At 38.1% G+C, this 25,572-nt stretch overlaps 2 protein-coding genes across 3 annotated transcripts in view; one reads left to right on the forward strand and one right to left on the reverse strand.

The window, feature by feature from the left end:
- The window catches only part of SEC22A (SEC22 homolog A, vesicle trafficking protein), a 29,119-nt gene extending 5,977 nt beyond the window's left edge, over positions 1–23,142 (forward strand). The window contains exons 3-8 of one of the 2 annotated variants that reach the window (XM_061469536.1): positions 767–970; positions 2,774–2,937; positions 4,201–4,395; positions 8,662–8,780; positions 11,423–11,488; positions 19,663–23,142. In XM_061469536.1, the coding sequence (XP_061325520.1) occupies positions 789–970; positions 2,774–2,937; positions 4,201–4,395; positions 8,662–8,780; positions 11,423–11,488; positions 19,663–19,752 (816 nt within the window). In that variant the 5' untranslated portion in view covers positions 767–788 and the 3' untranslated portion in view covers positions 19,753–23,142. Of the gene's footprint in view, positions 1–766; positions 971–2,773; positions 2,938–4,200; positions 4,396–8,661; positions 8,781–11,422; positions 11,489–15,068; positions 15,816–19,662 lie in introns of those variants that run through there. The other variant, XM_061469450.1, reaches the window with a different exon arrangement.
- ADCY5 (adenylate cyclase 5) overlaps positions 22,350–25,572 on the reverse strand; it is a 222,598-nt gene continuing 219,375 nt past the window's right edge. Inside the window, exon 21 of the mRNA XM_061469330.1 lies at positions 22,350–24,936. Coding sequence (XP_061325314.1) covers positions 24,808–24,936 — 129 coding nt within the window. The 3' untranslated portion in view covers positions 22,350–24,807. The remainder of the gene's footprint in view (positions 24,937–25,572) is intronic.

The raw sequence follows: 25,572 nt of genomic DNA on the forward strand, positions 1-25,572 counted from the left end.
GACAGGCTGAGGAAGTTGGGGCTGTTCAGCCTGGAGAAGAGAAGGCTGTGTGGAGACCTCATAGCAGCCTTCCAGTATCTGAAGGGGGCCTATAGGGATGCTGGGGAGGGACTCTTTGCTAGGGACTGTAGTGATAGGACAAGGGGTAACGGGTTAAAACTTAACCAGGGGAAGTTTAGATTGGATATAAGGAGGAAATTCTTTCCTGTTAGGGTGGTGAGGCACTGGAATAGATTGCCCAGGGAGGTTGTGAATGCTCCATCCCTGGCAGTGTTCAAGACCAGGCTGGACGAGGCCTTGGGTGATATGGTTTAGTGTGAGGTGTCCCTGCCCACGGCAGAGGGGTTGGAACTAGATGATCTTAAGGTCCTTTCCAACCCTAATTATTCTATGATTCTGTGATTCTATAATCATCTCACTAAACAAAAAGACTCACAACTTCAGGGCTACAGGTGCTACAGTAGTACTAAAACTGAGTTATAATAGTGTTTCAATCTCCATAGGTATCTAGGTGAGCATTATGACAGTTCAGATAACAATATTTGAAAATGTGACATTAATGTCAGATGTGATACTGCTTTGTGGTTTGCATAGACTAATATGTTCTGTGCAGTTAGGACTGTAATCTGAGTTGCAGTTGAAAACCCTCCTTGTGCCCTATTTTAATTTTGAGCCCAGTATATAGCTTGGGATGTTTGAATAATCACAGTTGACTCCTTTGTTTTTGTTTTAATTCTGATTCCTCCTGATCTGTGTTTTGTTGTAGGTTGTTGTTAACTCTGTTGGCAATGTCTATGATTTTATCTGCCTCTGTGGTCCGTGTGAGGGATGGACTCCCACTGTCCGCATCTACTGATTATGAACAGAGCACGGGAATGCAGGAATGTAGAAAATACTTTAAAATGCTCTCAAAGAAACTTTCTCAGCTTCCTGATAGATGTACTCTGAAAACTGGGCAGTATAATATAAAGTAAGATTTTCCTTTTATGTATTTGCAACATTCCAGGTTGTGTCTGTCTAAGTTAAAAAGTCAACAGTTCGCATTAGAAGATTGATTCTTGGCTGTACTGATATATCAGAACTTGATTGAGAAATTATAGAAAGATCTGAAATCTACTCAAACTTTAGTGGAAATTCTAGTTTGAAATAGACAGTATGTTTATAAATATTTAAGCCCTTGACCTACTAGAAATTTCAAGGTTGTTTCTTACATGAAAGCGACCAGACTTGTACTTCATCATGCTAGTTCAACTAGTGTTCATTGCTTTTTCTCTTTTTAGTCTGCACACATTTTAGAAAGTATCCAGATACTTTCATAACCCAGCATGGAATTAGGCCCTTTTATTGTACTTTCAGGATTTTGGTTGTCTTGAGAGGAAAATGTGCCCTAAACCCCCAGCATAACTCAATAATTTTTTGAAATGGCACACAAGGGAGTGCGGGAGTGGGAAGGCAGTGTGTAGTCAAGTGGTGAATGGTAGAATGGAACCTACCAATCCTGTTGCTTCATTCAGCACTTTCACAGCAATGCTTTTTCTTTTCACATTCATGTTTTGACTTTTTTGTTCTAATAACTTCCTAATTTCTTTAGCATGTCAAGTCCATAGTGTACCTGCATAACAACACTGATTAAATACCAATTCAAAAGATGCTCTTTTTTTCCATTTCCAATGTGAGGTTTGGATTATTGTGAAATAACTCTTTGGTTTTGTTTGTGTGTGAACTTACTCCTTAGTATTGGTAACTAGGTGTTCCTGTGTGTAGTCAGTAATTCAGTTGCTTTTTAGCTGAGCTGAATTCTGATTCTAATTTAGATATGTTATTTTAAATGAGGTAATTTCATCCTAACCCCTAGCAGACATGTAGAAGTTACAGTGGTGAAAAGTATGCCACCTAAATGATCCTGTAAAACGCTCCACCTTCTTCATGTCCCATTGGTAGATGTGAGTTTCCAGCTTTTCTCAGGATCAGGTCCAGCACACTTAATTTTTTCTAGTTAATGTGTCTTTTAAAACCTCAGCTGTAGTTGGCTTGTAAACTGATCACTTTTAAAGAAACTTTTAAGACTGAGGCATAAGATTTAGTCAGGAAGTTTTTATATTAGTTTTGGCTTTGATTACTTTTAATAGTATAGATTACGAAGAAATTTGAATGTCTCATTAAAATCAAATTGTTTAATGAATTGCCTAAATGCAATAGATATATGTATATTGAAAACTGTCCCTTTCTAATTTCATATTTGTCATCTCTGGTCACCCTTCTGACTGTCTTTGGAGAATGATGAATCCTGTATTCTATAGAACAATTTTATTTGCTCACGTATTTTAGAAAGAAGCACCTGCCACACTTCCCTGCCCCAGCCCCAGTTTGAAGATAAGTTTTTGCATCTTTGGGATGTGCCAAATAACATATTCTGCATTTGAGATGAATGAAAAGCTATTATGGGACAAACCTACTGTTTTTATCCTGAAAGCTTTATGTTCTTTTCTTTTCCATATATGTAAGAGTGTGTACATATGCATACGCACACATATGCATATTCATACATAGATGTGTATAACATAGCTTCTCATATGACCATAGAAGGTGATGTTAAATTAAAACATTACCTAAAAGTAGATTGTTTTTCTTCTACAATAATGTTGCACTTCTCAGTAAACATTAGTTCCCTTAATACCCCAGATCAGTTTTTGCTTTTCTGCTTATAGAATATGAAATCAGAGTAGCGAAGCAGCAAATTACCTGAATTCAAATTTGAAATTTTCAATTTCAGCTTTATAAGTTCTCTGGGAGTAAGCTATATGATGTTGTGCACTGAAAATTATCCCAGTGTCCTGGCTTTCTGCTTCCTGGATGAGCTTCAGAAAGAATTCATCACTACCTACAATATGATGAAGACAAATACTGCTGTCAGACCATACTGTTTTATAGAGTTTGGTAAGGATCTGACTTCTTTTTTCCTTAATTCTCACACTAGGACAAATGAGTATTTAAATAGATGTGCAATTTAACATACACAAAACAGAAATGTCCAAGGCAGTTTATAGCTGTATTTCAGGTGGATTTAGAATCTGATTTAACTCCCCTTAGAATCAATAAAGGAATACTTCTGTGGTCATTAAATTAGGCTACTAGAGTTTTATCCAGACTTGTATTTAATCTTTCTGTTCTTTCCAGCAGGTTTTGGTTTAAGCCTTGTGTGACTAAATCTGGAGTTCATCTTCTAGTTAATTATACTAGGAGTTTTTTGGCTTCAGACCTGTTGAAATACTTAATGCCTGTAAAGGCATTTAGCTTAATAAATTTGTCAAGTAAAAGACTGCAATTTCATATTTGCTCTTAGCTGTGGTGTAATTTTTGTTCAGTACGTGAAAGGGACAGATTTTTATTTGTTTCATGATATAGTGAAGCATTAAATCTTGTCATGCAAGCTCCAAATACAACTAATTTCACGTATACCAGATAAGAGGTGTTAATGGATCCCGTTAATATCTGTAGCTTTAATGCTAAATGTTAGGCAGGTATTTTAAACATTCCTATAAAATACATTAGAGCCCAAAGAACTGCAATTTTAGAAATGTGGGGGAAGATATTCCAGTTGGTTAATTCCTGTCTATAATTCAGTCAGGCAATTTCTAACAATTTCTGTATAGTATTGTTGTCTTACTTAGGAAGATTTCTGTGAATACTTTCTATTTTCCCCAACGCCTTCTTTATTCTACTACTTGTTCAGTTAGAACGTAGATCTGTTACAGTCATTAGATGTGTATAATATAGTAATAATTTTCTCTGCCTGAATATTTTGCATGCATGTTTCATACTCAAGTAAATTTATACTTGAATGCAGGAGTTAATATTTTCCTGAAGAATATTTACCAAACTAACGGAAAAGCTAGAATTAGTGCACTAAAATCATTGTATTTGCAATGCATTTAGTCTCGTGCAGAGAAAAGTCATTAGTTTATTCACAGTTATTATGTAATTAGATTTCTAGAGCTCAGTTTATTTTTTTAGTGCAGAATTAAATAGCAGAATAATACAAACCAGAAATAGTATTAAAAAACCCAAAATAAACACAAGCATTTCAGACAACACATTTCAGTTTGTGAAGCGTGTTGTACATAAAGCTGCATGGTCTTGGATTATTTAATTAACAATAAGTCTATAAATATATACCTTTTTATTTAAAATTTTGCATAGATAATTTCATTCAGAGGACCAAACAGAGATATAACAACACGCGTTCTTTGTCAACAAAGATGAATCTTGCTGACATGCAGACAGAGATCAAACTGAGACCACCTTACCAAATTTCCTTGTCAGAACTTGGTTCAGCTAATGGATTTGCACATTTATCTGTGGCTGAATATAAGGGTACTGGTAAGATATCTGCAGGTAAGTTTCAGCCTTTTGGTTTTGTATCCTTAAGTGAGACAGGTGCAGGGTAGTAGAATTAATCTTTGATAATTTTTTCTTTACAAAAAACTTTTTCACCATGATGTTCTTAAAGCATAAAGCTGCCATGACCTTACATGTGTTTTACCTTAGATGTCTAAAGTTTTGTCCTCTGCTCGATGTGCATATATTTCCAAGGTATTCAGAGGGAGAAATGGGTCTATCCAATGGACTGTTCTATTGAAGGGAAACAAAAAGCCTACATGAAGATAAGCAAATGGGGATGAACGCTTAACAAGATGATTTTTCTTTTTCTGATCTTTTACGATTTATGTAAATGTTTGTTATTCTTGCCCAGTAAGACCCAGTGATTACGTAAGCAAGAGCATAGTTTCAGGACTTACAGCAACTGGAGGGAGAAGCAACACTTCAGGAAGTATCTGTGACTGTGAAAATCCCAAGAACTGTGCTGGCTAAAGGATATACACTCTAAAAATAAATGCCTTGTGTACAGTGTTAATAATAGCAATTTTGTATATACTTGCCACATGCATTTAAGTAGTCATTAATTTTTTTTAAACTTTAATTTATTTCACGTAGGAGGTAAATATGGCATTCTGTAGTTTGTGCTGTTAAGTGACTGCTCTGAATCTGTTTGAGGCCTGTCTTTAGACGTTTCCCAGCAGGAGAGATCTGTTAAAACTTACCAAGTCCTTGCAGTAATATGTGGAATCCACTTGTGAAACTCTGGAGTTTACTTCACATAATCTGATTTCAGCCTTCTAAGTTCAGTGAAGCAGAATAATAAATAGAATAAAATGAAGGGTTGATTTTAATTTGTTAATATCTTCCCTTTTTTTCCAAAGTACCTCTTGTCTATAAGGCTAGTTATCCTGGGCAGACATACATGGATGCTGTTCACTTTATAGTGTTGGGATGAAAATTGCAATCATAAATCTAAACACTTCCTACAGTTTTGTAATATAAGAGCTCAGTTTAATTTTGTGCAGTTTATATATGCATGTGTATGTGTATACATGTACATTAAAAATAGAATCACTTTGTCAGTGTATTATCCTATTTGCTTTACTTACTTATAAGGATTCCTCTAGAAAATTAAAAACTACTTGGTCCTAGTCTGCCTTATGTGTACTGCTGAGGCCTTGAGCCTGAGAATTCTAGGTGCTATAAGACAGTGTAGAGAAAGCCACATATAAGAACGTTTTTTACTGTGAAGTGAAATTAAACAATAATTACCAGATGATCTCCCAATTTTTTCCCCTGCCTCTCCACAACTTGACTTACAGAACCATTTCTGCTCTCCTCTTTTATTTCCATGTCAACTTTCTTCTGTTTCTCTTTCAGTTACTTGTAACTTCCCTCTTCCTCTGAATTCTGTAGATCTCTCTGATCAGTCACCCACTTCCTTCCTTGAATTGATGTAGAAACTCACCATCAAAGGACTGTACATTATGAGAGGTTTCCATTGTGCTCTTCCTTCAGCTTTTCAAATATTAGATGCTATTGAATATCAGAGTCTTTTCTAGCAAGTCTGCTAATAGTTTTGTAATTCTTTAAATTCATTGCTTCTCTCCACCACTGGAAATAACTTTCTCTGGTTGTTTCCTACCCCCAGTTGGCTAGACTTCAGAATTTTTCCTTTTTCTGTAAGGACAGTCCTCACAAAAAGATATGGTTTGCCTAGTGTAAATTCCTGAGTATGCCGTCCTGTTAAAAAATATGACTTGCTGCAACTGAGTTAAGTATGTTAAGTTGAGTAGCAGGCGGAGGGAGGAAGTTAGGTAGATGCAAATCTTGTTTAGCTATATGGAATAGCAGAATCTGATGTGTTAGTTTTGGCTATGCTGACAGGGCATTGTCTGTTACTTGCTTATACTTGTAATTGGATATGTATCCAAGTGCTAGTGTCTAGGCATCTTTGTTAAAGCAATTTTAAATAGCAGTTCTTTTCCCTTAGCAAAGTTGTGCTGTGTAGTGAGGAATAGGGGTAGTTATTAATGTGTGAAGCATAAGGTGTGCAGCTTATGGATACAATTTTGCTTCAAATGAATGTAGGTGTTGGCAGGCATTAGAAGTAGGGAGACAGCTGATGTGTGATGTTTTAAGTTAGGATAAATTTACTATTTTCTGAACTTTTTTTCAATGAAAAAACAGTTGTCAAATCAAGGTTACTTTTTGCCTGATGACACCATCATGTGTCACACAAGAACTTGATGCTGGTTTAGTGGTTTTTTTGCTGTTTGGTGGTTTTTGGTAGGTTCTTTTCGGTTGTTTTGGTTTTTTTTGTTTTGGTTTACATTTTGTTTTTAAATAAATGGCCTTACAAGTACTGCAATTTCACACTTTGAGTAAATGTCCTAAATTGTTATTTAAGCATCAACATTTTAATTCAGAATTTGTGCTTTGTTTGATCCTTGGCTTGCATTAGAGAAGTTTTTGATATGACAGTCATAATATTTCTAAAATTTCTGTATGTATTGACTGAAGGTCAGCTGTCCTTACCCTGCCCTCTCTGACACCTCCTTCGTTCTTCTCATTTTGACTTTTTTTTTTTTTTTATATATAGATGGCTCTTGTTGCTTTGATTGTAACACTGAAATTTTTTAAGCCCTGAAGAGCTTAATGCCATCGATAATGGTTTGCAGTGTCCTTAAAAGTTTTTGGATTTGTTTTCCTATTTTAACAAGAGAGAAAAGTTAGTATTTTGTGGTCCTTCATAGACTGTCTTGATTTGGCTGACAAGGCTCTTTTCCTCCCATGGTTCTCAAAGAGGTGTTTTAAATGCTGATTTAACTCATGATGTTTTAAAGTTACCCTGATAACGTGGGGAAAATGAGATTGTCTGGAGAGCTGTGAGTGAAGAGCAGCAAACTAATTTTACCCACCAGTTAATGAAATGCAATTACCTTTGGCTAAAAACAGTTACATGCACCTTCAGCTTTTTGCCACTCTCTAGATTTAAAAAACCCGAAACAAAACAACTGGCTCCGAGTCACTGAAAATGGATGGTTTGGTATTTGAATAGCATATCTACTTCAAGTGTGCAATTGCTGGTTGTATTCCTCTAATATGCACTACAGTTACAAAAGAAATAAGCTCTGAAAGTTAAACATGGGTTATGCTTTTGTTTAAAAAATCCCAATTACACTTAAATTCAGGACAAATGAGCTAACTGAATTAATTACATGTTTTATTTTTAATTTGTCACACACTTATAATTAGACAGCCCCGTCTGCTTATCAGTGTAAAATAGCTTTTGTCATTTTTTCTTTAGGTTCTGTAACTTCATAAACTGTTTGGAAAGCTTTTTTCCTGGATCTGTGCAATGCAAACAGCCAGAATTGACACCACTCTCCCTATTAATGTTACAGTTCATTAACCTCATTGTCACATCTTTACAGTTCATTGACTTGAACAGAAGGATTCAAGTACGGCTCAGTGGTCCTGTTGTTTTCCCAGTGTTGCCTAGACTGTTAAGAGATTGTTCATTGTTTTTTAATATTTGCGTTCTGTTATTAATTATGGAAGGGGACAGTAATGAGGAACATACACAACTGTTACGTACTTGTGACCCTATATGAGCCGGAAAGAGTGCGTGTGCATGGAGAGAAAGCGTGTTTTAATTTTGATGTGTTTTGTAAGAGTCTTCTAAGTACTGTCACTACCCAGAAGGTGTGTATTAGGTTGTAATATAGATACTAGTAGTTTCAGAACTGTCTTTTTATTTGTGTCTTGGGTACCTCTGCCTTTTAAGGGAGGGGACTGTAATAGTTTTGCCTCATAGTGTTCTGTTCAGCAAACAAAATGAATCAGTCTGGCTAGCTTTGCTAATGTGTAAGTGTTAAAGAAAAGTGGAGGCTGTTGAGGGGAGCTCTTACTTGACTGAAGAGCTGGATGCTAATTGTGGACAAAATGTCAGTAGCAAGTGCATCAGTTGCCATTGATTTCCTGGAGTGTTTGAGCAGCTTTCAGTGTCATACTGAGTAAACTGTATGTATTGAGTTAAAGACTAAATATAATAAGACAATTATATATGTGAATTGAAGGAAACTGTGTTTTGGTAAACCTTGTGTTGAATACTTAGAATGTTTCTTCTTTAAAAAAAAAAAGATTGACATTCTGTGGTTTGCTTCAGTTATCTCTTTTAGAACTAGAAACCACTGAATAGTGAGATTACTATTTTACTAAATTTCTCAAGATGTTACTTTGACCTTTGATACCTTGTTTTGATCTTCTGCTTTGCAGCTCTTCATCAGCGTCTGGAACCTGTGACTCTGCCAGGGATTGTCTCATTTGTGCTTAGCCTGTTATGCGGGGCTTTGAATTTAATTCGTGGCTTTCATGCCATAGAAAGTCTTCTCCAGGTATTGTACGTGTTTATGAATTTGAGTGTTATGCATCATAGCAATCATAATATCACCTTAGAAGATGCTTACTGTATGAACTAAATCTTGCCAGTTTTGTCTTCAGAAATACTGCTTGTGAGGTCAGACCTCTGTTAATGAAGCCTATGTTGATTGTGATCTGTGCATCCTTCTTGAGTGTGATGCATCATTCATTGAGGCTGTGAGTTTAAAAAGCAGTAGGAGGTGGGTGGCTGACCCCTTCTGTAGGAACCTCCGTAGCTGTGAGTATGAGAACATAATGTTCTGTTTTCTAGATCTATGGCGGGATATGAGGCATCTAATTTTCAGAGATGTTATTTAAAAACGCTTGAGAGAAATGGTGAACAGCTTTGAAAATCTGACCTGTTTTTGTTTTGGTTTTTTTTTTTTTTGAAAGGTCCCCAGGGCAGGGATCTTTAAACAGGTTTTGTAAAATCTCTTTAGGAACCTTTTTTTGTTTTTCTTTGTTTTGAATAAACCTTTTTTAAGTAGGATAGCATTTCTTTTTGTGTGCTGATCAACGTAAGGGAAAGTGTGATTTCTTCTAACTCCTATTCCCCCCAAACACCAACCCCCTCACCAGACAACCTTCTCCACAAACATTTGTTCATGTGAGCACTCTGCTCTGTCCCTCCCTATAGACTTTCAGTTTCTTTCTATTCAATTTTTAATCCAGTTTCTTGGGAGTTGTATTGTCATTGCTACAATGTCACTAAGAGTGGTTAATGATCTCAAGCAATTCAAGTGAATATGCTGGTAGTGCTGGCAAGCACCTGCAGAAAGTTCATGTGTGTTACCACAAAAAAAGACTGACTTAACATTAAGTGGTTCTGCTGTTATGGTGGTGGAAGTAGAAACTAAAATCCCTGTCGAACTTTTCTGAAAGAAAATGAGGATTCTCCTACTTGACTAATAGATAATATTTTTATTCAAACATATATCTGGACTTCGTAACTGCAGTGCTTTTGACACATAAAAGATTTTTTTTAGGGACGTAAGGTAAAGAAGATGTATTCCAGTTGTCTGATAGAATTACTGATAATGTAAAGATTTAATAAAGTGGTAATATTTGAGGCCTCAGCGTTTCCTGAAGACTAATGAACAGGGTTAATGAAAGTGTTTCGTACTAGGTCCTAATTTTGAGTTGTTTCTTAAAGAAGAACCAAGAATGAATTAATGAACATACAGCTCTACTTTATCGCTAATTAGATATTTCTGTTATGCACAATTCTCTCAGTTTATAAATAGAAATTAATTTAAAGTACACTGTAGTACAAATAGTACTGAACAGATTTCTACCACTTAGTTTAATATTTCTAGAACTTGTTTTGTTACCTTTCTGCGGCTGATTTTTTGAAAAGAAATGCCAATGTTAGATAAAGCTATTTAAGTGATACTAAGGCAGCTAATTAATGTTACTCTATATGTTTGTGCATCTGGAGGTAAAAGAAGGCAGTACACATGAAAGATGGTTTTTCAGTTTCTGAAAAACAAGGACACTAAAAATCCATTAAAATTTCTCTTTATTTTATTATGGAAAAACTCGCAAGGTTTAGTGAGAAATAATCCAAAATATGATTAATTGAACTTCTGAGGACTCATTCAAAAGCTTGTCTCCTTTGTAATCAGTGTTTTTATTTGGGTGTTAGTAAAACTGTTAAAATCTCTAGCTATACCCCAGCAAATGTATGGTGGCACCAAGGTAGGCTTGCGTACAGTTTAGGAGTGTACTGCATCATGTAGGTATGAAAAGTGCAGAAATGCAAACTTTTTCCTAGTCAACACTGGAGATGGCAATGCTTCACAATGAGCAGAAACATGTAGTTCTGAATGGACCATCATCTTCCCAAAATGATACTCGCCTTTCAAGGAAGAACATTTACATGAATACCCATTGTTTTTCTGCGAAAATTTCCTATTGTTGCAGATGTTTGTTTGAATTATGGTTAGAATAATCAGTGAGCATGCAAATTTATTCTGCTCAACTCCATAGAAACTATAACAACCCGTTTGAATAAATTAGAAGGAATTCTTTTTTGGTTTTTAAACACAGAGTAAAAAGCTCTTAAAGTAAAATTTTCCATCTTTTCCTTCAAGAAAACGTAATTTTCGAATAATCCTTCTGATAAATTCGTGTGCGTTTGTTAGCTCTCACTGCTGTGAACAGAGCTGCCTGCTCTACTCTCTGTGTAGAATTTTACCACACCCTAGTGGCCAGTTTGTTTTCTCCTTTTATCTCTTTTCCATCTTGTGAAGCTGGAAAGTTTTATTAAAGGTAGGTACAGTGTTCAGACTTGAATTTTCAAAGGCATCTAGAGAAGGTAAGTATCTGGTGCTAGATCTGGACTTCCTTTAAGGCTTTTGAAAATCTTAGCCTAAGTTGTTTGTTGTGAATAAGCATTCTGGTCAGATTGCAGATCGCTGTCTGTTTTTTTTCCAGACGTGAATGTAAACAGCAATTAGTGCTAACGCTTTTGGTTTAGTGTAATACAGGAATTATTATAAATCTTCATGTGAGACTGTTTTAAAGACAATAATTAATAACTTTCATACTGTAAATATCTGGTATTTCACTGAAACATTGTAAAGGCATGGCTTTTTATTCTATTTTATTTTCACAGAATGAAGGTGAAGATTTCAGCTATGTTATTGCATTTTTTCTTGGAACAGCAGCCTGTTTGTACCAGGTGTGTTCTTCTGCTTGCATAATTCACTGTAGAGTTTAGAAACATTACCCAGTCATGCATAAATGTCATCATGTTTTCTTAAATGTCACAGATACTTGAATAGGGTGATTATAAAAATAATTTCTGCTCTGTTTTTTTTTTTTTCATTAGTTTGATACAAAAAGCTTCTGTTTGCTGGATTTTTTTCTCCAGTTAGTTGATTAAGAGATTTGGTGTACTTTTCTGTCTGGAGCTTACAATTTATCTCTAAAGTCACAAGCAGTGGAGGTTGTATCATTTCCTTAGAGCAGTAGTTTCGTAGTTCAAATAAGCTTAACCATCTGAACAAATGGCATGCTACTTCTTTCCTTTGGGAAAATTTGAAATAAATACAGTAACACCTAGATACTACACTCCAGAATTTTCATCTCTTTGTACACTATAGTGCATCTCCTTCATTTTCAAAGCTTTCAGTCTCTTTCCACTATGTTTTCTTTCTTCTGTCTGATATTTCATGTTTCCATTTCTGCATTTAAATTTGACCTTCCTATCTAATTTGTAGCATGGTATTCTGGTGCCCATTGGCATTTGTCATTCAGTAACACTGCTGTTACGTTTAGCTACGACTGTAATGTCTGTCATGTTCAATTGCTGTTACTATAACTCTTCTGACTTTTAATCTCTTGCATTTGTGGAGTATGTGGTTTCTACTTGTTTCCTTGTGCCAATGTTTAATACAGTGTCAGATCATAGAATCATAGAATAGTTAGGGTTAGAAAGGACCTTAAGATCATCTAATTCCAACCCCCCTGCCACGGGCAGGGACACCTTACACTAAACCATGTCACCCAAGACTCTGTCCAACCTGGCCTTGAACGCTTCCAGGGATGGAGCATTCACAACTTCCCTGGGCAACCCATTCCAGTGCCTCACCACCCTTATAGTAAAGAACTTCCTCCTTATATCCAATCTAAACTTCCCCTGTTTAAGTTTTAACCTGTTACCCCTTGTCCTAAAGTAAAATGTCTCAGGATTTTCCTTTCACATCAGTGTTTCTATCAGTCAGCCTTTTATCCAGGTTACCTGTAATCTCCATTCTCTATTAGCAAAATGTACTCATAGAATCAGAATCACAGAATGGTTTGGGTTGGAAAGGACCTTTGAAGATCATCTAGTTCCAACCTCCCTGCCATGGGCAGAGACGGTTTTCGCTAGACGAGGTTGGTCAAAGCCCCATCCAACCTGGCCTTGAACACTTCCAGATATGGGGCAGCCACAGTATCTCTGGGCAACCTGTTCCCGTGTCTCACTACCCTCACAGTAAAGACGTTCTTCCTAATATCTAGTCTCAATCTGCCTTCTGTCAGTTGAAAGCCATCCCCCCTTGTTCTGTCACTATATGCCCTTGCAAAAAGTCCCTTTCCAGCTATTGAAAGGCTGCTCTTAGGTCTTCCTGGAGCCTTTTGTTTTCCAGGCTGAGCAACCCCAATTCTCTCAGCCTGTCTTCATAGGAGAAGTGCTCTAGTCCTCTGATAAAAATCTTCATGTCCCTCCTCTGGGCTTGCTCCAACAAGTCCACCTCCTTCTGGTGTTGTAGGTCCCACAACTGGATGCAGTACTACAGGTGGGCTGTCTCATGAGAGCAGAGTAGAGGGAGAGAATCACCTCCCTTGACCTGCTGGTCAAGCTCCTGATGCAGCCCAGGATGTAGTTGGCTTTCTGGGCTGAAGTTGAATATTGCCAGGTCACGTTTAGCTTCTAATCAGCTAACACTCTGAGTCCTTCTCCTCGGTGCTGCTCTTAATCCATTCTCTGCTCAGCCTGTATTTGTGCTTGGGATTGCCCTAACCCAGGTGCAGGACACAAGTACAACTTGTGTTCTTCACCACTTGTTGACTTTTCATCAGCTGCTGCCTTAAATAATTCTTCAAATTGGTGTTAATTTTTCCTGCCAACAATCTGCTCCATGTCATATGGAGGAGTTCCACCTTACTATTCTTTTGTGGGGAAAAATACATATTCTTCCTTCCCCTCCCAAAATAGAAACCTTATTCTTAATATAAGTATTCATGTCTGTACATTGAGAAAGAAGGACTTTCTCCACTGTCTGAATAGAGATGTTTTTAAGAAACAATTCATGCAGCTTGCAGTATAGGCTTTTTCTTAATACTCAGAATATATCTGTTGATACTCCTGTTCTGCACCCTGTGGTGTCATTCCTACCATATGTAATTGGTCAGTTTTCAGAACTAAGAGAGCTCTTAGTTCTCTGGCATATTCTGGTGTTGTTTTGCCACATTAAGAGTTTGGGAGATTAATTTCATGTGTTGTGTGACAGCACATTTTATTGTCATTCACCCATATGTCCATAATGCGGTATTGTCTTATTGAGTCAGTAACAACTTAGCAGCGTGTTACTCTTTATGGTTTCTGAGAAAACGTTTGTATCCTAGGTGTGCAGGCAAAAAATGGGACTTAAAGGGAGCGTGATGTTTTAGGCTTACTGTCATGTCTGGTGTTGCGCCATGGTTTCTGGTCTCTGAAGAAGAAGAAAATGGACAAAAGTAACAGCTATCTCAGTTGTACCTGAAGTGTGAAGTGTCAGGAGCTAAGCCTTCAGTCACTTCTTAACATTTATTAAAAAAACCACACCCCAAATAAACAACTTCCCCCTCCCCCAAATTAAGTTCTTCTCTGAAGTAGCACAGAGGAGTCTTCTACGTAAAAACATGCTCAGTAACTGCCGTACTAACACTTCCCTTTAATAGAAATAAACAGCCTCAGGAATTTCATAATAGCACTTGTTACAGTGAGGTGTTTTGGCCTTTTGAGTGGTGCTCTGTTCTGTAACTGGCAAATCTGGCATTTCAAACCTAGGCTAATGAAAAGCCACTGAATTCATTTAAAACAGATCTTCAATAAAATTCAGAGTCATTCAACATCATGTTGCAGTAACGTTTTTAAATGTCTGTAATATTTTTACCATTTAAAACTCTTCATATTTATTAATGATTTTAATTAAGCATATCCTGACTCTTATTTTAATCTTGGTATTAGCTACACTTTTTCATATGTTGTCAGTGGAGGTGACACTGCTAGAAGATTATCTGAACTCTTACTGCTGAGATACTATGCCAACTAATTGCTCTTTTATATATGATTTATAAAACTGTCAGCACAAGTAGGTTGCTGAGTATTCCCAGCTGCAGGGCTGGGAATATTTTCCCTGTCCTTCCCATTGTTTTGTCTGAAGAAGACTGAACCCTGGCTCCTGGTTCTTCTCCATTCCTTGAGTGGAACAGAGTGTATTTTGACCAGATTGCCAGGAACATCCACTTTCATTTGTCATGGGCCATTCATTATTGCAGGTTATAACAAATTGTTACGTTCTTAAAGAATGTTTAATGGAAATAAAATGTAACCTTGTATTGAGGTCAGGTACTTTTCACCCTTCCATGACTGCTACATTAATACTGTTCTTACATGTTTGATTTAGACTTTTACTTGGTTTGGGTTTGTAATTTCTCAATGACCAGATAGTGTTTCTCAGTGGAATTTACCTTACATGCGGTAATCAGATTTCTTTTTTATTTCCTGACAGTGTTACCTGTTTGTATACTACACAGGCTGGAGGAATGCCAAATCCTTCCTGACTTTTGGGTTAATTTGCCTGTGTAACATGTATCTGTACGAACTGCGCAACCTGTGGCAGCTCTTCTTTCATGTGACTGTGGGAGCATTTTCTACCTTACAAATTCGACTGCGACAGCCACAGGGAAAGTCCCCGGATTACAATGTCTGACAAGTCCTGGAACATTTAGAGGCAGTCTTGTTCCAACAGTTACTCACTCTCAGGAATGTAAAGCTGTTCTCCAAAAGAAGCTGTCTGGATGGGTTTTTCTTTATTATTATTATTTTTTTTTAATAAAGCAATGCAAGATGCCTGTGGACATTTTTCACTTGATGGTTAAACTTTTTCTTTTAATGAAGGACACAAAATAATATGGGACTAGAGGAGGAAAATAGGTTATATCCATACATTGAAATGTATGTAGGGATGCTAAGTTTGGTGAATTTGACTGGGGGCATAAAAAAGCTTAATTCACAAGTATGTTAATGGAGGGAATGTAGAGAGTACATGTTCTGCATATCATATAAGCTCTTTGCTTCCAAAATCAGTTTTGCCTTTGTGAGGCAGTAGGGGGTAGGCTAACTAAGTAATAACAATAATGCTATTGCATATTGGCAAACTAGGTTTGGAATATGTCAGATACTAAATTTCAGAATGTTTTGTTTCACATTGACATATATATGAATGTTTTCTTAATTAAAATGTAACCTGGAAACTGGTTCTGGGGTTCACCTGTATGGCACCTGTGGCCCTCTGTTTACTGTTATAAGTAGTTTAACATTTTTCCATTTATGATTTCCTTTTAATTATCTTTGAAAGTGGTCTCTGCGGACACAGTTTCTTTTTAGCAGTTATTCAGAAAGTTCTGCCACATAACTGAAGATTTTTGCACGCTTCCTGTGTTTGAAATCTGGGAAGGTTAAAAGGAAATGGACTGGTGAGTAAATGGAGTGACTGGTACTTGTTGGACTGTTGTTCTTCTTTTTATATATTTTTAGAACTGGATGAATAATTTGCTCAAATGTGAGATAAATAACTGCTGACAGGAACATAATAAATCAGTCTGATTAGCTTAAACAAGAAAAGACCAGGGGTTTAATTGTTCTTCTGGCTTTATGGGTCAGAGGATTTGTGCTGGGATAGAACCTCCTTGATCTGGAGTTGTGTTTGAGAGACCATTGTGTGCTTCTGAAGTTGGTGAATCAACCAGCAAACCCCAAATGCTTAGAAAATAGAATAGCAACCATACAGTACCACCATCAGTTAAATGTGGTTTTTATTGTTGTTTTTGCTGTTTTTACAATTATATGACAGTTATTTATGATGTTTCAAATTAGCAAATATATATAGGTAGATTTTTATATGTGGCCTGGAATAATAAAAGGGTGTGCTGAAACATTGGAGAAAAAAAAGCAAGCTTTGATATGCTGTTTGTGGTGTTTGATTTGGGGATTGACGTAGAAGAATGGAGCTAGATCTTTTATTCTGTTTTAAAATAAGTAGTATTAGTCAAGAAAATGATGCAGAATACCAACCAATAAGAATTAGAGAATGAAACTGTAATTCAAAGTGAAGAGGAGCAATATGTATTATATTCTTCATAATGTGTGTCTCTGATATCTGAGATCAAGACCTTGAAGATAACCTTGGTGTGCTGCCTCAAAGGTTGGTGTTGGGGGTGATGTGCTCTGCAGCTAATTCTCTTCCCTCCCCACGTTGAGACAGAAGAGAAGAAGAATATATTCATGAGCATGGTCTGCTTTTGTTTTGGGAATCAGAAGATGAGGAAATGATAAAATGGAGGACTGGATTGAAGCATACAAGAATTTTAGGAAATGTTTATACCATAAATGTTTCAAAAATCCAGAACAGCAGCCTGTTTTTTTAGCACACAGAGGTTTGCTTGTGTTGGCATTCAGTGCCTCCTTTTGAACTCTGGACATCAGAAAAGGTGAAAATCAGTCCTTTACCATTTTAAATCAACGATCGAATGTTTTAAGTATAAAACCAGGTTTTATCTTGCTCATGAAGTCTAGAAGAGTCCTTATACCTATCTTTTCACTTCAGCATTGCTGATTGGCAAGGAAGCTATTATGAATGCCTGAAGTCCTGCTTAGTTTTTAATTCAGGTTGTTGTGCACAAGGATCTTCTATCGCATCATTTCTTCAGTTTATATGTTGGCAGAGAATCTTGTTTTCTCTGAGATACCTTCCCTTCCTGCTGTTCCTAAAGATACATTTTTAAGGAATGAAAACTTTCGTTGTCATAGCATCTGGAACCATTATTCCATTCCAGTTATGCTGGTGTTAAACTAATTGCTGATTAGCACATATAATGAACAAATGCAACTGCCAGAGTAATGGAAGACAGTTGGGGCTTTGTCTGCTTGTTTTTACAGCACTGATAAAAATCCCATGTCAGGATGAAAAGTTAATGAGCATGACTGTTCTTCATTACCTGATATTACTAGGTGCTAAAAGCGTGGCTGTTGAACATAGTAGTTCAGTTTGACTGTAATATTAAACTTGCTGAAATTTTGTGTGAGATGAGAAACAAGATACATCAGGCCATTTTGGAGGTGAAAATTTACTGAAAATTTGCAGTATTATTTCTCATTTGCTTATACAAACTCAGCATTTGGAGAAATTGAGGTGCTTCCCTACTGATTTTACCAGAATCTTGAGTTACTAGACATAGGAAGATGAACTTGCACAAAATGACCGCTCTCTTGAGCAACATGCTTTATTTTCATTTGAATTGCACAAGGCCGTTCATACTTGCTCGATTTCTTTTCTGTGGGACTTAGTAGAAGCAGAGCTCCCTTCCTGCTGTATTTATAAAGTAAGCTCTCTTTGAAGTTGGAATGAGTCCACTCAACACCCACAATACCATATTTTTCTTTGAATGGTGTCACTATTTACAGTCACTGTCAGGAAGAGATAGCCAAAAGTTTGACTGACTTCCACAAGATACATGTAGTGCTGTCTGATGTTTGATTACTTCAGAGTCCCCTATTTGAGGTCCTAGAGACTTCATCACATTCTTCTTTGTGTGTTTTTGTTTAATATCTGAGATTTTTCTTAGTGGATTGCTCTTTTGTATTCAATGTCTGGGCTAATATCTAGGAAAAAGAACTAGTCTTGTTTGTGAATTGTCAGATTTTGCTAGGAAATAACTTTTCAGCCCCTGGAAAATGTATAGACCCCTCTCCTTTCACACTGCTTCATGGAATACTGACACGTGTATGAGAGAAAGAAAGGTGAGGAGTGAGGTGTAGAAAAGAATGCAGCCTTCTCCAAGGGAATGTATGTGTGTGTTACTTGGATTGATTTTTAGCTATATCAAAGCTAGCAGAGAACTAGGTGATGATGGTTTCCTTTACAGGCATTGTGATTACTTAACATTCACTGTGGGTTCTTTAAGATATTGATAGTCTCTTTATCAAAGGATTGAGGAACATCTGTTTAGGGAGATTGCCTTTCAGCCTCCTCCCTTTCATTCCCCATTTCCACTGCAGCTGCTATGGTATGACTGGTTTTTGCTTTCATGGTTTGTATTGAAAAAAAGCAGCCCATCAACATTTGCAAAGACTAAACACATGCTATTTTGAATCAGCTTCTTGTCAGAATAAGTAGCATTCTAGAGAAGTGTTACGGCTTCCAGAAATCCACACATTCTGAATGTTGTTAGTATAAAGGGATGTCTTACAGGAGGGCTTTTCCCAGATGGGTAAGTGGTGAGAAGGGTAGCAGCAGGGGGACTGCTTCAGTGGCAGTTGCATTCCTGTGTTGACGAGAGTCCCGCTGATCTCTCAACAGGGGTCAGAGGAACCCTGGAGAATTCGGCTACGTGTGCAGTTCTTGCCAAAGCTGGTCTGATATTCCAGGTACTGTTTAATTTAGTAAGGTTAAATTGTCTCTCAGTATCTATACCAGCTTCTTAACAAAATTGTGGTTCAACTGTATTGATCAAATTGGTTGCTAATAAATTTGATGGAGCACTTTTGGCAATTGCTACACCCACATTTGCTATCTTGACTTCACAGAGCTATCAAAAAGTTATTCTGACTTCTTAGAGCATTTACGGAGTCTTTGTTTTCCCAGATAACCTTTCTGACAAAGCCTCCTGAGACAGATAGATGACAGGTACCTGTTCAGAAGGTTTTAAGGTACGCTTAGCAGGGGTGGCATAGGTGCTGTGCAGCTACCTGCCTCTGATACAGCATGCAGAGCTCCAACCTGGGTGTCCTGCTCAGCTTGCATCAGGGACATGTGAGAGATGCTGTAGGATTATCCTGCTAACCTGTACACTGAGCAGAGTTTGAGAACATGCCCTAGTTACCAAGCATCACACAAAGCTTGAGAGCAAATGAGTATGTGCTCCATCCCTTGTACTGAAGCTGCTCTGGAAATACCATGAGAAGAGAGCAAGGGGGAAGGACATTATCAGCTGGGTGTTTCTGTGCTCACCTAGTCAGGGGTGTTGTGCCTGCTTTCCACATCAAACATGACATTAAATAATTCCAGACCCAGCTCTAATCTGTCTTCCTCTTGCCCTTTTCAGGACACAGACTGTATCTTTATAGTTCTACAGGCACCCTTAGGTGGTGAGCCCTGTTTCCTAGCAAGAAGGAGGTGTGTAGCAACAAGATGACGCTCCATAGCTCTCCTGGTGGTCTCTCCCTGTGCGCCAGGTATGGCTACACTGGAATGCTGTGCTGTGTCCCTTACTGAGCAGCTGAAAAGGAAAGGTAGGATGTCCATTAGCCTGTATTTCATTTCAGGCTGAATTGCAACAGTTACTTGAAGGACAGGAGAGGTCCAAGCATACCTGAGTGGTGAGAGCAGGAGACTCCTGCTCTTAGCCCTTCAGTAAAGGCAGGAGTGAAAACTATTGCTCTTGATGGCACAGCAGGGTTGCTGGTAATGGTTTTGTCTGGGCTTTGGTTGTTGTGAACTCAGGGTTGTGTGACCAGCCCAAGGTTGTTGTGAACTCAAGGTTCACAACGCCAGCTTTGGCCTTTATGGCTCCTGTTGGAACTTGGGCTGCAGCACGTAAGAAGGGATTTGCCATTAGGTGGGGAGGCCTTGTGTGGAGCCTTTTGAGGGCAGCACCCTTGTAGCTAGGAGCAGCAGCAGCATGTACAGTAGGGTTCTGTGGTGCACTATTAACTGCTGTGCTGCTGGGGAGGGTGGTGTCCGTTAGATGGTGGCACACACAGCCTGGGGTGGTTATTTTTTGCTTATCTGTAGTTGGATTTGATGGTTTGTGTATCATCAGTTACTTTGGAAGGAGTGGCTGCTCTTAGGGGGAGACATGCCCTCCCTTTCCCCTGTGATGGAAGGGGTCTTGTCTCAGCCTGAGCTTGTGGCACTGCTCAGCAATCATGGTAGTTGGGCTAAAACCGCACAAGTCTGTTCCAGTAGATGGCAATAGTTATTTGCAGGTGAAATTCTGTGTTTAAAGAAAAGATCTCTGAGCCCAGCTGCTTACAGGGGAAGCTCGCTTGCTCTGACTGTTCTCCTGTGGAGCTTTTTATTCAAATGGCACCTGTGCTGTGCCAGCATTGCCTCTGAGCTTGTCAACACTGGGTTCTCACCATGCTGTAATTCTCACCTGGCACCCACCACTTCCTTACCTGCTCTTCTTGGCACCGGCTTTCAGTGGGAGCTGTGAAGAATGGGGTTGGCACCAGCAGTGCAGCCTTGTTACCATTGCTGCAAGCCAAATGCCAGGGCAGAGCAGGCGAGTGGGGACTGTGGACTGCTCAGGGGCAGAAATTGGAAAATAAAACCTTGCGTTATAGACAAGCTGCCTGTCTGTCACATGGCAGAAAAACAGTGCTGCTGCTGTCTCCCATCCCATCAGAAGTCCAGTGTTCTCAGTCCTGCCCCAGCCTGCCCAGGTGCTCTGGCTTTGTCAATTGAAAATCCTGGGACCAAATGGATCAAGAGAGTGTAATCTGAGGGGTTTCATCTTAAAACAGCTGATCTGCACTTTTTCAGGCTGCATCCCAACCTTTCTCTCCCAAACTTCAAAGTTTGGGAGTGATGATGCGCTGAGGAGCAGTCAGAAAGGTTAACAGAATGAAAATACTTTCTCCATGGCATAGATTCTGGCCGGATGTTGGTGCCCACGTGTATTGTGTAAAGCACAGACAGCAAGGCCAGGGATACTGGCAGTGCAGGGAACGCGAGTAAGAAATCTGGTGCGTCCCAAATGTATCATTCTATTATGTGCAGGCAGATACTTGAAGCAGCCAGCTTTGTGTTGGAGAGAAGTGGCTGAACACCTTAAAATTCACCAGAATGCTTTCTGGACAGAAAAAAATGCATGTAGGGAAAATCGTTCAGCCTATCGGTGTGTGCAGCAACTTAAATGGGAGAGCAGAGCACTGGAGGCTACTGGCTTCCTTCCCTGGTAATACCCATCTCCAGATAGTTTCAAAAATTGCTTGTATGAGATGATGTCCTAAATTGCATGATTATATAAGATAATATATAAAGTATTAAATAGTTCTTCACCATCTTTCTTAGCCTGATACTTGAAGTATTTCATGGCTTTTTGTTAACACAACTACTTTCTCAGTATACTTACTTATAAAACCCCTCCTAGCACATAGGAGCTTGCAAGTAAGTAATTTGTTTCTTGGTTGCCTATGTAAAGTCTTCTCAACCAAATAAGTCAGTTGACAGCTGCAGCTTATTGTTTGTCAGTTATAATTCAGGCTTCTGTTAATAGATAGATAGCATTATGTGTAGCATTTACTTCTACCTGTAAAGACTGGAAATGTTGCATGGCAAGCAGAGCTGCCACCTTCCAGGTGTCCTTGAGAGGACAAGTACCGAGGTACCTGGGGAATTTTTTGGCGACGGTGGTGTACTTTATAAACTACACACTATTTTTAATTTTTTTTTTTTTTTTTTTTTTAATAGGACATAGACACAGAATAATTTAAGCTGTTCAGTTATACCAGTATATTTACCCACAGTGCCACGAGGCTTTGTCAGCTCTGTTGAGGCTACCCTTTCTGGGCAAGTGGGTGCACAAGAGGGACCCGGGGGATGTTCAGGGTGCAGGCAAGACCTTGCTGCTCTCTGTACTGGGTACAGCATAGCACCAGTGTGGTCAAGCAGCCGCCTGTTGATGCTGGTCAAGAAAGGGATGTTTTCCTTGCAGATTCAGTATCATCTCCTACACAGCTTACATATGATCACTAGCCAGGTGCAGCAAAAATAAAACAGAGACACTTTACCAGTGAAACAGTGTTTAATATAGTTAAATTACTTAAATAGATTTCAATTTCCATGGGAAATCATAACTGTATCCATTTTTGCAAGATCCAGAGTAAAGAGTGTGTGAATACCCCTTGAAATGATCATGACACACTGTCAACAATCACAGCTAGAGATACGGGGGACTTGAAATTTCATTGACAACACAACTTTATAAGATGAATCAAAAGTTAAGGAGACCGCAGACTTTCATAAAGCAGAAAGCAAACCTAAAACCGAGTTTATGGCATGAAGGTAATGAATCTGAGTGAGGGGGCAAAAAGGGATGGAAGGTGGAGAGGGGAAGAAAGGTGTAACAGCGTGATGCAACAGAAATATTTTGCAAACCAGGGAAGATGTAGAGGAGCAAAAGTATAGTACAAGGGCAGACTTGGCAGTTTTACAGAAGTCAATATACTATACTTTTCAGAGATGTTTCCTAGTGGAAGGGAGAAGGAAAGGGGCGATGCCATTTAAGCTCGTGTTTAAATGGCTTAATGCTTAGGTTATGCTTAGCAGTATAGCAAATTAATCAAGACAGGCCCATGGATTTTCACTTCTTCTTGTTGAGTAGGAAAAAATAAATCACCACCACCATAGTGCAATCAGTAAGCTGTTAGTACTACAGTAATTCTGCCCTGAGAAGAGTGGAAAAGAACTTTATTAAATGTCAAAAGATTGGAGTAATTTTTAGTGCTAGCCAAATTCAATATCAAAACTCTCCCATCATAGAATATAAAAAATATAGCATTTTTTAAAATTCTTTTTTTTTTAATAAAATATCAAGGGATTTTTCTTTAATAGTTAAAAAAGGTACATAAATGATAACAGTGAACTATTCATAAAGCCCCTACTAGTGATAAAGATGTCCAATACAATATCAATGGCACTGCATTTTAAGGTTGACCACCTCGTATATATACACTTGCCATCATAACCTTTTTTGAAGATCACCTAATTCCTGAAAGTTGAAAATCTGTGACTCAGTTTAAATAAGTGCCTACTACAAGAAAGTCAACTGGATGCTGCAGGACATAGTTCCTTGTAATGTCAAATGGCAGTTATAATATCAGACAACTCTCGTATCAGCAGGATTCTGTTAAGACCATCTATGAAAAATCATTTTTTAAAACAAAAAGTTCAAATGAGCTAATTTGTTTTTCTTCTTATGAGAGCTCGTGTTAGCATTAGTTAGGAGATTTGCTTAGAGCTCTTTCTGACATGTTTGACGTGATACCGCCTCGGTAGCTAAAACTCAAAGGTCCTGTTTCCATTTGTTAAGATGCCGCCTTCTGCTTGAACGCTGCATGGAACAACTGTGTGACTACCACATTTGGGTTTTTCCTCTTCTTTGGGGTTGTAGAATTTTCTGGATTTTCATTTTAAAATGCGTCTGATTCAGGCTGGAAACTCACCTGTTTGTTCTTGGTTGATTGTATAGTGATAATCTGAAAACTGCCAAGTCTGTGTTCAGAGTATTATGCAGAAAAAAATTACACAAGAGTCTACAGGTTATATACACCTCCCACCACACCTTGGTGTGGCCAGCCTGCCTGCTAATTTATATATAATTTACAAAATATAGAATTTGGTATATCTGTTAGAGCTCCATGTTTTCGATATTACAAAATAAAAAATACAAAAAAACCCACAACAAATTTCAGGGGAGTTCCCCCCCACAAAGTGTCTCTTGTTTACATCTAGTCTTTCCCATGTAAACTAATATATACCAAAGAAGAGCACAGAAGACTTTTTAATAAATATGGTTGTAGAGCCATCGTTCTTTATCTTGATCTTCCCCTTCATCGGATGTGCCAGGCTGACTCAGAAGAGCAGTCATTTAGCCATGTAAAAGAAGGGAAAAGAGGGGGCCAGGGCTAGGATATCTTTTCACACTAAACCATTACTGATGCCCTTTTAAAAGGCCTTTTTGTGTGCTGCAACAGTGGGTGTCAGTTTTGAAAGCCATTCGAAACAGCTAAGAAAAGCACAGTGGTACACTTCAAATAGCTGGCAGTATGGGATGGAAACATTATGGGAGTGCAAATCCATTCCAAAATAATGCTTTGTAGTGAATCATACATTCCTTCAACCAAGTAAATGTTGTGTTGCGTCAATAAATACTTAAATAGCTTCTTAGATCATTTTGTGGTAGCAGCCTTTTTAAAAAACTCCAAATTTATGTCTTATCTGTGAATTCTGTAGTACACATCTTTGGTCGACTTAGCACTGAGCCAGGAACAACTCCAAGGTGGTTTCTTTCAATTGCCTTTTGTGATGGGTTGCCAAAGAGTTTGCTGATATCAGCTCTAGAGTCATGGTGTGAAATTTCAACTGTGGTGCGTTTTCAGCTTCACTGCCAAAAAGTGATTCTTCTCCAATTCACAATCTCATGTAATGCAAATTCCATCTTTGAGTGATGCTTCAATCAGTGCTAACTAATTGGAGGCCCTTCGTTTAGAAAGTAGGTGGTCATTTCTCCTTTGCCTTTGACCTTAATGACCCCTCGATATTCCAGCTGATAGTTGTTGGCTACTAAAACCTGGTACATGTCTGTGGTTACCTGCAGAATAAACAAGAGTAAGCAGATGCTCGTCATGCCTTCCACACAGTGTTTTCATTTGCTTTTGGAGTAATCCATGCACAAAATTAAAGTAGGATCAACTAGTTTGTTTCTAAGTCAGTAGACTTTTCCTGATCAATCAGTAACTAAAAGGTTGGCACAAACTGCAGAACAAATGCAACCTTTGGAAACAGAAGCTACGTAAGTCACACTTGATACACAACTGGGGAGGTAAAAGGGGGAGGAATACATTTTTTGAGGCAGTCAAAGGATAAAAAGAAACAAATGAGTCACATTTTTAAAAACACAGCTGGCAGTTCAGTCTACTGAGATGCATTCATTATATCACTGGAGTGGTAGTAGGAAACCAGGTTAAGCTTATATTAAAAATCATCAAAAAAATACTTAGAAATTATACAGTGGATGTGCAGTTTAGAAGGGGTCATTCAGAGGGGTGGTTTTTGGTTTTTTATGAAGGAGAAGGTAGCAGGCAATGAGAAAGACTGAACAAATGAGATACAGATAACCTAGCCAGCATCCAAATTCTGTCTGCAGGCGCCACTCAAAAATAATCGCTTCTGCTGCAGCATAACAGAGGTTTGAAGACCAGATTGCCTAAGATTATTTATTTATTGC

This window comes from Pezoporus flaviventris, unplaced genomic scaffold (genome assembly GCF_033815535.1).
Source record: "Pezoporus flaviventris isolate CSIRO_AGI_PZ_B2104156 unplaced genomic scaffold, CSIRO_AGI_Pfla_v1 ptg000001l, whole genome shotgun sequence".
Classification (NCBI taxonomy): domain Eukaryota; kingdom Metazoa; phylum Chordata; class Aves; order Psittaciformes; family Psittacidae; genus Pezoporus; species Pezoporus flaviventris.